This window comes from Tupaia chinensis, unplaced genomic scaffold (assembly GCF_000334495.1).
Source record: "Tupaia chinensis unplaced genomic scaffold, TupChi_1.0 Scaffold138757_1, whole genome shotgun sequence".
Lineage (NCBI taxonomy): Eukaryota > Metazoa > Chordata > Mammalia > Scandentia > Tupaiidae > Tupaia > Tupaia belangeri.
In genome coordinates this window covers 1,963,612-1,975,998 of record NW_006198649.1, presented here as the reverse complement: position 1 = coordinate 1,975,998, position 12,387 = coordinate 1,963,612, and the positions used below count along the sequence as shown (strand labels likewise).

At 36.5% G+C, this 12,387-nt stretch overlaps 1 protein-coding gene across 1 annotated transcript in view; it reads right to left on the bottom strand.

The window, feature by feature from the left end:
- LRP1B (LDL receptor related protein 1B) overlaps positions 1–12,387 on the bottom strand; it is a 1,871,701-nt gene that overhangs the window by 1,049,855 nt on the left and 809,459 nt on the right. Inside the window, exon 10 of the mRNA XM_027765590.1 lies at positions 5,061–5,223. Coding sequence (XP_027621391.1) covers positions 5,061–5,223 — 163 coding nt within the window. The remainder of the gene's footprint in view (positions 1–5,060; positions 5,224–12,387) is intronic.

Below are 12,387 nucleotides of genomic sequence, written 5' to 3'. Positions count from 1 at the left end.
TCTACTAAAAAAAAAAAAAAAGAAAGAAAGAAAGAAAGAAATAGTTGCCAAAGGACACATTCACTTGCCGGAGAGACAAAGGGAGAAAAGAGAGAAAGAGAGAGAGAGAAACAAAGAATGCACTCCTCCAGGGGGCATGGTCATGTGGCAATTTCTTCTCCATTTCTCCATCCTGTGGGATTCTGAGTACACACATATACATGTGCACACATGCCTTCAGTGTGGATCTCAAACCACCACGACCAGGACTGAAAACACTGTCTGCCATGTGAGATCTGGCTCTCTTAACCAGGCAATACTGTTCTAGATATTTTTAAATTTAAATTTTATTTTTGTGTCTGATAATTGCCAGAGGGCACATGTGCTCACCAGAGAGAGACAGAGAAACAGACAGAGAGGGAGAAAGCATCCCCAATGAGGCATGGTCATATGCAATCCCTTCACCTCTGCTTCTCCATCCTTTTGGGATTTGGGCCAGGTATACACATATGCCCAGTGTGTTTCTCAAGGTTTCACATCAAGGAGTCAAGCTGCATGGTTGGTCATGTGGGGTCCAGCTCACTTAAATACCAGATCATGGGGCCAGCCCTGGGTCTTCATTTCTTAAGGCTCTCATGTCATATAAAACTCAAAATAAATACCATTTTTACATCTTTCTTTTATAAATCTGCCTTTTATTAAATGTATCTTAGCCATTACTCTCATGATGGGTAACAAAAGAAATCTTTATTCTCCTATATTCCTATAGTTACAGTTGTTCTGTACTTTTCTCCTTCAATACTTCATATGCCCTTTATCTTTACTCCTAGGCTACATTCCATTTTCCCCCTTATTTCTTCTCTCTCAATATATTATTATGCAAGGGATCTTCAAAATGCTCATAGAAAATGCATATTATTTAAAAAAATACTATGGGACCACCTCCATGGCCTGATGATTAAGGGAGGTGGATCCCACATGACCAAATGTGTTGTTTGAATCCCAGACCTGCAGACTTGAGGAACACGGGGTGTGCATGTGCTTGTGTGCCCCAGGCCCAACAGGCTGGAGAAATGGAGAGGAGGGGATTGTGGTATGACCATGTCCTATATGGGAGTGTGCTTTCTCTCTCTCTCTCTCTTTGACTCTTTGTCTCTCTCTGGCACCTTCTGGCAAGATTATTAAAAAAATGCATAGATTTATAAAGGAGTTTGCATCGAAATAAAACTATTATTTTAATTCTATATTTCTATGAACTTTTTGAAGCCCTTTTATATAATAGGCTAATCTATATGAAATAAATATTTTAGCACAGTTGCTATAGAAACAAAATGGGCTTGGAAAATGCAAAGTTTATTTTCTATAGGGTGGAATATTTTTCTCATCACTATTTGAAATGATATCATAAGTTTTGGAAATATTACTAATTATTTTTGAGTTAACAATGAGAAAAAACTTCATTTATTCTACTACTCAGAAAGTGTTAAGGTGTTTCATATGTTTGACCTTAGTTAATTCTCTTAATAACTCTACTGGGTAGAACTACCATTATGCATATTTCATGATAAGAAAACAAAGACACAAAGAAGCATCCGAATCACACAGTTCACAGCTGATCGAGCCAGGCTTTGATCTCGCAGGGTGTTACTCCACATCATGCTCTTAATCATTAAACATGCAAGTCCTAAGTACCACCTGATAGAAATGCATTTTTTCATGTGGTTGGACTATGATCTTTATGCTACCTTCATAGAAGATGGAGAGAGAAATGCTGAGAGAGATGGAGAAAGAGGGGAGAAGAGAGACAAGCACCAAAGAAGACACTTAATCCACGATCTACTTCCAGTTTCAGTCAGCACAGGATCATGGACACACATACACCTGATGTATTCAGGGAAGTGTCCTGCTATGAATCCAGAACCTTTCCAGGTGGCAGGTGGGCCAGCCTTACAGAGCACTCCACTACCACTCATTGTCTTTCCCACATGCTAACTTCTAATGCTAGCTCTAAAGACAACAGACTTAATTGTTGAAAGGTTTTAAGGAGTCGTTAGAAGGAAATATTTCTAAAAATGTTAAAGGAAAAATAAAGTCTCAAGAAGCTTCACCAGAAAATTAGCCTACATTAATGAGTCAATATCAACATCTGAAAAATCAAAAGAATGTACAAAGAAGGTAAAAAAAAACAAAAAACAAAAAAAAAAAACTCTTGATTAAAAAAACTCTTGTTCACAGATTTGAGTTGGAGCCTGCTTCAAGACACAATGAGAATCCAGAAAAAATGGTAATCTATATTAAAAACATGGTATGAACTAAAATTTTTTCATTAAAAATAATAATGTAATGGTCCTTAAACCAAAGGGAATAGGAGGTTGAGAAAAGTGAAGCTAAAAGTATGGGGGCTGGCCTCATTGTGGTGGTACTCCAGTAATCCTCTGCTCTACAATGCTGAGAGTCATATGCGAAAGCAGATTTGGTTCCCAGGTTGACATGCACACATTGACATTGGCTAGGAGGATGGGAGGAAGGATCATGGTGTGAGATCTATTAAGCATGTTTCTCTCTCTCTCTCTGAAACAAAGATACTTAAAAACAAACAAACAAACAAACAAAACAAACAAACTAACAAACAAAAAAAAACAGTAAGACCTGGGGCCAGCATGGTGGTTAAGAGACTGGATTCCCATGTGGTCAACTGTGGTTCGAGTCTCAGCCCCCTCTCTCTCTGGTCAAATTAAAATTAATAATAATACTAATAATTATGATTAAAATTAAATTATTCTAAAAAATAAAACCAAGTAAGATATACATTTTCAATGTAGCTTTTGAGAGGTAAGGTAATTCTCCCTCCACTTCTATACATTTTACAATCTAGCTCTAAGAGTAACATAAATTATTAATACATACTGATTTTTTTTGAACCAAAGTTATAACAGGCAGAGCCCAAGACATAGTTCCGATACAATTAGGGGAAGGTAGGAGTTCTAGTGGTGGAACCTTTCTTCTTTAGTAGGTCATGAGTGTTGTTCTGGCTAAAATCACCCAAATTACTCTAGAGTAGCTCCAAATGTAGAAGTTAAAGGGAAAATCTACTGTTTGTTTTTAGAGAGCATCACATTAATCTTAGTCAAAATACTAATATCAAAGTGGAATATGTTTGAAAGCATATTATTGCAAACAGGTCTGTGTTTACAAAAGAGCAGAGCTTACTTTCTCTGATTCCTACAAGTCATGATTGAAAAACTGTGCTAAAGAGACGAAGCAAACTCAAACACAAAACTAAAGAATGTATTGTGATAAATGTTACATGACAAAATCACATTTAAACAGTTACTAGGCCCACAGGAATCCAGCAGAGAATAAGTGCAAACAACGCTGGGGTTTTCTGCTACTAATTCCTTTGACAAAAATGACAAAATATGGTTCTTTCACTTAATGACAAGAAGAAATAGGAAGTCTGAGAACATTAAATATGCTGTTGTTCACAGAGAGAGATGGAATTCACATACGTTATGTTTCAGATTGGCAGTTTTATTTGAAAAGAGTCTCTGGATCTTGATTTTTAAGAATGGAAAGGACAAGAGTAATAGAAGTTAGAAACACAACAGCTTCACCTCGTAACATTTTTGACAGACAAGACCAAAGTCTAAATTAGTCTAAAGGCTAATTTGAAATTCAGTTAGCACATCCAGGGAAAAAACAAGCAAGCACATTTATTTCTATACAGGATGCCAAAGGAATGTTGTTAGCACATTTGTACATTTCCAATTCTTTCTTACTACCCTTATCCAACAACCCAAACAAATCAGTTTAAATACAACTTCTTTTACTAATGTCTTTTGAAGCATCACTGCAGTCAGATTGAGTCAAGTAACCATCTGCTGCAAATACAAATAGAGCTACATTCAAGAATTATATTACACAGCCTTCCTAGCAAACTTCTTACGTGCAAGCTGTTCTTGTCAAAATCAGAACCATTGTGATGATGCATCTTAATATTCAATCAGACTTTAAGTAAAGAGTGACAAAAGTCCACATATGGGTGACAGCTGTTTCTTCAGTAAATATTTTCCCATTTATTGAATGGAGGCTTATGGCAATTTAGGATATGTTCCATCAGACATTTCAGCCTGAACTGCCTAAGGACGATTAAAACAATAACAAGGGTAAAATTCCAGTTTTCAAATCTTTGCTACAATGTACGTCATATAGCAGTTCTTCCAGGTAAAGGGGTACACTGTGCCATCCGTTTGAGAGCACCAGTGCCCAACATGAAGTGATAAAATAACTGAACTTACAGGACTCTACTTTTTGGCCTCTTGCCCTCCAACAGTATCACCATATATGTAAAACAAGAGCATAATTTCTCCATTGATTTTCTAATCAAAGGAACAAAGTTGACGAGCATTTAGCATTTTTAATATTTTGACAAACTGTAAAATATTTAAAAAGATGAATGGGCCCACTAACTAAAACAAGGTCAGATAAAATAGGCTTTCTTAAACCAGTAAGATAGCTTACAAAATCGTAAAGTCATAAAAAAGATGAATTCCAATGACTAATTTACTAGTTCCATAATAATATTATGTTTACACATCAATACAGTTAAAAAAAATAAAGAAGTGAGAGTCTGACCAAAGATATTATTTTATTAGTACCCTTGAACATTGTACCCATTTTGTAAATCCTAAATGTTGTATGGAACCTAAGTATGTAACTAGTTCATTTTTCAAGTAGCATTTTTGAAGTTTCTAGCTACAAATTCCACTGCTAAGTATTCAAAGAATCTTTCTTTAACATAAATCTATCCTGGGACCTTTTTCTGGTGACCACAGGCCATTTTAGGGAGGAAAGAGGGTTGTTTGTGTCTTAGGCTAGGCCTGTGATATTGATATGTAAAGGAACTGGTGGTCCTTAGATCTGCATGGTGGGTTATAGCCTTTTTTCTTTCCTAAATGTAGCTGTTAAAAAAAAAAAATCAACATTAAAAAAAAATAAGACTGTAGTCATCTTTTCCACAACAAGTCTTTTGTCAATGAAAACTTTTTCAAACAAAAACAGTATGAGGAAGAATCTCTTACCCTGCTATAGGATCCACTGCTATGGCCTTAGGATTGTGAAGCTCCAGATCAATCAGGGTGACACATACAGATCCGTTGTAATTGCAAACGAAGATTCGGTCACTGAGATGGTCCACAAAATAGAGATTTCTGGTGAGCCAGTCAATCGCCATTTGTTGCACATCTGAAAAACACACACCAGAAATCATCGAAACATGGCTGCAAATCGAGCATCATTCCCACAGTAAATCTGCCAAAAACCATCGCAAAGAATATTTTTTAAGTATATATGCTTTCATAACCAAAAAAAAAAAGAAAATTACAACTATAAAGAAAGTTTCTTGCTATACCAAAATAAGTAACTTTTATTATGTAAAATTATGATATCTTGATATCTGAAGAATTAGAATGACTAGAAAAATAAGTTTTTACAATATAATCCTTCTCTTACTTTTTTCATTCATCCAAAATAGTTCATTGCATTCAATGGTTATAATGATTCAATTGCAAGACTAAACTCTTAGTGGTAAGAGGAATAAATATCTTCTGTGCACTTAAGGCAAACCCCATTTTCAAATCATCTCTTAGTTAAAAAAAAAAAAAGGAGGTTTAGGAAGTAGAAAAAGAATTTTTGCAAAATTCCTTTGTTTTAAAAAAAAAGTTTCCAAAACTTGGAAATAAAGCAAAAGAGGGAGCAGTAGTTTTTTTTGTTTGTTTTTGTTTTTATTCCAATAGCATGCTTAAGCATTGTAAAAAAAGGCCCACTTAAGAACTGATTAGTTTTATAGAAGACTGCTGTCCAATAGCACTTGTTACAATGACAGAAGTGTTTCAAATTTGTGTAGTCCAACAAATGTGTCTTTCGAGTTCTTAACAAGTGCCTAGTATGACTGGGAAACTGAATCTTTATTGTCTTTCATTTTAATTCATTAAACTCAAGTAATATAAGTGCAGTTCTAGAGAAATCTATCTGTTTGATTTGAGTATTTTTAATTCTATCTGATCTTAGGACAGAATTCTGACTACTGTTTCCTGTTCCAAAGTTCTTTCCAGGGGGCCTAGGAGAGTCAGACCTACAACCTTTATCAGAACATTGATAGTGGGATGCTATATTCTGTCCCAAACACAGAGTTTTTATGAGGCAGAGTAAGACTTATTTCTCAAAGCACAGAAATTCTTTGGTTGATTTCTTTCAGGACGAGAGACTCATGATTTTCTTTAACCAATTACTAACCTAAGCATTTCAAACTCACCTATAACCCACAGAGCTTCCACTCCCGGATGTCCCACCTTATTGTTCCCCACCAATGTAAAGGACTCCTTATGCTGATTGACAACTCCCATGCTCTCAGAACTAGAAGAAGGAACCACCATGTCTCAGTGCCCCAAGAAACATGTTTGTCGTTCTCTGGGTCTAGTCACTCAGTATCACACTTAGTAATAAGTCACAGTAGTTATTATTTCCACAGAGTTGGTTATTTTTGTCATCAGATCTATACACTGTGAAATTGCATCTTAATTTGTAGATAGCTATTTGGTAGAAAAGATAACTCTAAAGAGTATGATTTTACTGCCCTGAGAAGCATAAAACATTTCTATACCTAGCCTACAAATCCCATTTACACATTATTTCTCTATAAAATGCCTGTAAATATCCAAATCCACTAATGTTCTTGGGCTAGCAATACTGGTTTGGTCGCTTTAATAATCTCATAAATTCATGACTCTTGTTTAGTCTAGATTTTAATGATAGGTTCTTAACTTTTAAAAATTATACTTTGATATATCCTTGCTTAGTATGGATCTATGAATTATTGCCTAAACAAATCAATGGGGTTCAGAAAAAGCTACCCCAATTTATGGTACCTTGGTTTATTGAGTATTTTAAGCTAAAGAAATCTAAGAATGTTAAGTGTAAGAAAAAGCTCTCTGACCTCCCTTTTCTGCTCTGAGGCAGGTCACAGAAATATCAAGTGCTGGGGACCAGCAGTTAGCGTAATGGCTATGTCGCTGGACTCCCATGTAGTCAACCGCGGTTCGTGTCCTGGACCCGGTGGCTTAAAAAACTCATGCCGGGCATGTGTGTGTGCATGCCCAAGATCCCGAGAGGACAATGGAGGAGAAGGAATTGCGGCATGGTCATCCCCCCTGGGGGGTGATTTCTCGCTTTCTGTCTGTCTCTCTCTGTCTGTCTGACGAGTGCATGTGCCCTATAGCAAAAACCTCTCCAAAAAAAAAGAAAGAAAAGAAAGAAATATCAAGTACTGGAAAGAGTCTCTGACCTCCTCCCTCTTCTGAGGCCCTCATGAGAGATACCCTCCACATACTGGGAAGAAAGAAGCATCCTTATTTCCAAGGATGGAAAGACATGGAGTGAAATGTGAATGAACGAGCTTTGCTAACTTCCCCTCATGTACACTCCTTTCCTCATACCTAAACCTTTCATTATTTTTTTATGAATTTCTACTCTTCTTCAAATCTAGTATAAAATCATACAGGCTTGGGCCCGGCAGGTGGTATGGTGATTGAAGGCTCTGGATTCCCTGGCTGAGCACAGTGTGAGTCTCTGACCTGGAGGTTTGTTTTCTCACTTTCCCTTTCTCCCTGTCTCTGTCTGGTCAAAATTAAAAATAGCAATAATAATAATAAGAAGAAGAACAGCAAATAGAATTAAATACATAATTAATTTTTAAAAATTCAGGCTTAACTATTCCCTTAGGTCTCCTTTCGAGGTTTCACATGCCACATGAAACATAAATACATGTGTAATGCTTTTCTCTTGTCAATCCCTCTTTTGTTAGTCCAATTTGCATATCCAATGCACCCCAGTTGCCTCAGTAATTCTCTCCCTCATTTTTTTTTTCTTTCTATTAGGGGTTAACCCTTGAGTGTTTGTCTCTCATCTTGGGCTCTAATGAGGGGGCAGCTGGATCTCCAGATAGGCTTGCCTGTCCTTGGCTTGACAGGTAGGGAGAAAGATCTAAGCGTCAAGTCCATCTGACCATCTCAATGAGAGGGCATGTGCCCCAGTGAACAATTCTTGGGGTCAGAGGAAGATGTCCACCTGAAAGGAGGGAAGAAAGGGTGGGCTGCTTGATCTTGTAGCAATGGCTGACTCACCCAGAGATAACATTGAGACAACCCAGATGTTATAAAAGACCACCTTGCATCCTGTCTCAGAACCTTAACTACCCCATCCTCAATCCCTTTCGTTCAACAGCCCAGAGCCCGGGTCTGCCAGGGTGATGCAATTTTCCACATCTGGCCTCTTTACTCTCTTGGAAAGTGAATAAACTTTTTCTGTCTGCTTACTCTGAGTCTTTGAATTCTTTCAGGGTTCACAACAGAGACCACCCTGAAAGTTCCAGCTGGAAAATCTAAGATGGGTAGAAGAAAAAGATCATTTTTCTGCTCCTGTACAAGAATTTCTTCTGCAATCTGAGCTTAAGCATTCATCTTACTCTGCCTCAAAATACTTCCTCAGTAATAAGCTGCTTCAATGAATGATGTTCTCTCAACAGAAAGACTAACATAGAGGCTTGTGTCAGCATTATCATTCGTAATGGTATATTGTCAAAGCAAGGCAGAAAAAACATCAACTTCATGAGAGTTTCTATCATGTTCTACAAGGACAAGCACAAAGTGGATATTGCAATTCATTGGATACAGATTTTCAGGCTATCAGTTACAGTGTTGCTCCTGAATTATACAGTTTTTACGAACCATAAGCATTTAAATGTTTCTCAAACTACAAGAAGATAATTTCCAGTCATTCCAGCAACTGGGATTTCTAAAAGTATGATTTTTGTTTTCTGTCTCTAGAAATCTGAGTATGTACGTTTGTTTTGTTTTTGAGACTTTCTGCATTATTCTATCAGCTGGAGCTCAGAACCCACTCTGCCAAATGTCATTTCAAATATCCTGGGTTCAGATCAAGTACGCGCCAGAGCCCATTCCATGACCCATCCCTCACACTGGGCTTGCAGTTGCTTTAGTCTATGGAACTGTAATTTCAGACAAAAGAAGTGTCTGACAGCATTCACACCTTCTTTCAACTCTTTATCATTTCAGAGAGAATCCCTTTTACTGAAACAATAAATATCTTTAAAAACCATCCAAGTTTGAAGCAGTGTGGTCTCATTAAAAAGCCTAAAATTTAGCCAGTCTCTTAGTAATTGTGAGGAACTGGTTCTGTTTTTTGTTGTTTTTTTTTTTCTTATAGTTGAAATTCGCCTTCTTTTAATGGAATTTGTATTAAAATTAGAGAACTAAGGCAATTACATACAGAGTTCAAGCAAGCAAATCAATAAAGAGAGACAGAAAGTAAATAAATCTGGCCAAATTTAATAAGCATTTAAATGGCTCTCAAATTATATGAAGTCTTCTTTTAACCAGTCCAGCAATGACGATTTATCAAAGCCTGAATTATTTGTTTCCAGAAATGTGAAAATTATTTAAACATTTTAGGAGACAGGTGTATTTTCTAGACAATCTATTCAGTACAGTTATCCATTCTCCTGTATTTTAAATCATCTCTAGATTATTTATAATATCTAAGTATTATTTATAATACTTAGTATAAATATTATGCAAATAGCTGTTTTACTGTATTGTTTAGGGAATGATGACAAGAAGAAAAAGTTTATTCATGTGTAGCTGGGCCATAACAGAAGCAAAGTGACTATATTACACATAGTCTTAAGAGTCCATCTTAATAGATTAAACTTTAAGAAAATTAATCTTTAAAGTCTTTCATTCCACAGAACCTAGCCGTTACCTCCCTCACAGTAGCTAGAGCCTAATACTTAACTAACGGAAGCTAGCATAAAAATAACCTTGCTGAGTCCTTACAGATTTCTGGCTGTCGAGACAGGGAAGAGAAAGATGTCAGTAGCCCTCCCCCAGCACCCCTACCCCGCCCCACATGCCATATAACTGAGATTTTGTCAGTTCAAACATTTACAAAGCCACATCTAGTTTCTAATCCAGATCTAAATTGTCTTGACTGACTCCACTTCCTTCTGCTGCCTTGATCATCATTGACGATCTTTCAGCTTCTTGCAGAGAATGGACACTGACACTGGTCTTTCTGCCCCACCCTGCAAGCCCAGAAAGATGAAATGTCTCCCAACCCCAGGAAGTGATAGCCATCCTCTGTGGCTGCCTGTTTCTTGTGACCTGTGGAAAACACGCCTCCTCAATAACTTGCCATGTTTCTTCCCTGTATAAGCTTCGTATCTTGTCCCATACAGTGGTGATGTTTATGGACTCTGGTCTACTCTCTCCTAGGCATTGGCCTCACTGAATAAATTCCTTTCCCTATTCATCAAGCTTTGTCTCTTTGTAGCAAGTGGCAGAGACCTTATTTTGGGTCTCCTGAATGAGCATCGATGCCTGTTCTAGTATCATATGTTCAGTACAGACACAAGCAATTTCTTTTTCCTGAATTTTCTCAATCCATAATTAGTTGAATTGCTAAAGTTAATCAGATAGATGTGAGTAGGAAGTCCCGAGACACCAGTCAGAAGGGAATCTTTCGCATCAATCACTGTCAACAGTTTCAGCCTGGTTCCAAGAGAGGAGAGGTTATCTAACTTTTATTGTCTAGCTGTCATTGGAGGACCTGGAGAATGTAACTCTCTTCCCCTCTGCAGCAACACATGAACACACAGTCTTCCAGATGTTTGATATTTTCGACTAGTATGGGCAAAATCTTTCCTATGCACACGCTCACACCTTCAAAGTACACACTGCATACGTACATACCACTTTCCCCACCAAGCCCTTGAGTTCTTAACAGACAGGAAGTACACAAGTAAGACAAAAGCTGCAAAAACAAAAGTAGAGCTACCTATAATGACAGATATCCCCTCCTAAATATTCTTGACAAGACACCACATAAAAGTAATACCTAACCCTATTCCTACTATAGTTGCCAACTGGCAGTTTGCCCACTCAAACTACTCCCAGATATACTATACCATTAAACTTCTTTCTTTCTTTATAAAAAAATACTGATTTAATTTATTATTATTATTATTATTATTATTATTATTATTTTATTTTAAAATTTGCTATAGGGTACACGTTCTCACCAGAGGGAGATAGAAAGTGAGAACAAATCACTAGGTGTGGGACGCAAACCGAGCTATGCTATGTAGGAGTCCAGCATCTTAACCATCACGCCACCTGCTGGGCCTAAACTTCTTTCTTTCATCCATTTCTCATGGTAACCATGCTTGTCTCAGGATGGACATCTAATCTTGGAGATCTGGGCCCAAGAACTGAGCAACATAACACTTCCCAGCTTCACCATCTGATAATAGTATCCACATGCGCAGAATGCATAGATTCAAAGCTGGCTGTATTTCATATTAATTTCACTGAAATATAGCAAAGTTGATAAGAAATGAAAATAACTGTAATTATATTATGACTTACAAAAAAAAAAAAACCTCTAAACTTTTAGTGAGACCCCTATTACTTTACTATTACTAGAACAAATTTAAAATATATTCCTGCAATTTCATTTTTCTAATTGTTGTTTATTCTTTATTCAACTAAAGTTCCCTCAGATTTTCTCTTATTTTTTTTCTTGAATTGGCCCTTATTTTGTCCACTGAGTATCTTAACTACAAAAAGTTATTGAGGACTTTCCTGTTCATATATATAACATCCATATATAACATCTGAAAGGATGAAACTTTCATCATCTGAAATGCAAAATAAGGCTAAATATCAGCAAAATTTTAAATAATAAAAAAATGTAAACTTTTCGAAACTTTCAAGTATTTCAATATGTAAATAGAAGTAATTATTAATAATGTTTTGTAAAACTATTATTTGTTACATATAACAACTTAAAGTTGTACCCAGTGAAAATTAACTAAAATAAAAATTCAAGAGAATAAAAGAAAGAAAATGATGACTACATATGATAACTTGGAATTTGCTAAAAAGATTTTTCATAATGTCATAAGCAAGTAATTAATTACCAGGGTTGGTGGAAATGGAACTTAAACTCTTTAAAAAGTTAACTTAAAGCAACATATATTTAGTGTTATGAACTAAATTGTATCTCCTCTGCAAAATTAATATCTGCAGCCCTAGTGCCCAGTACGTCAAAATGTGATTATATTACAGTCCCTCAAAATGTGATTATACTTAAAGATAAGGTCTTTAAAGGAGTCTTGAACTTAAAATGAGGCCATTAGGCAGGCACTAATCTAATCTGGCCAGTGTCCTTACAAGAAGAGAATTAGGACATACAGAAAGGCTATGGAGATGTCCGTACAGAAGAAAGGCTATGCGAGAACACAGCCAGGAGGTTGCCACCTGTAAGCCAAGG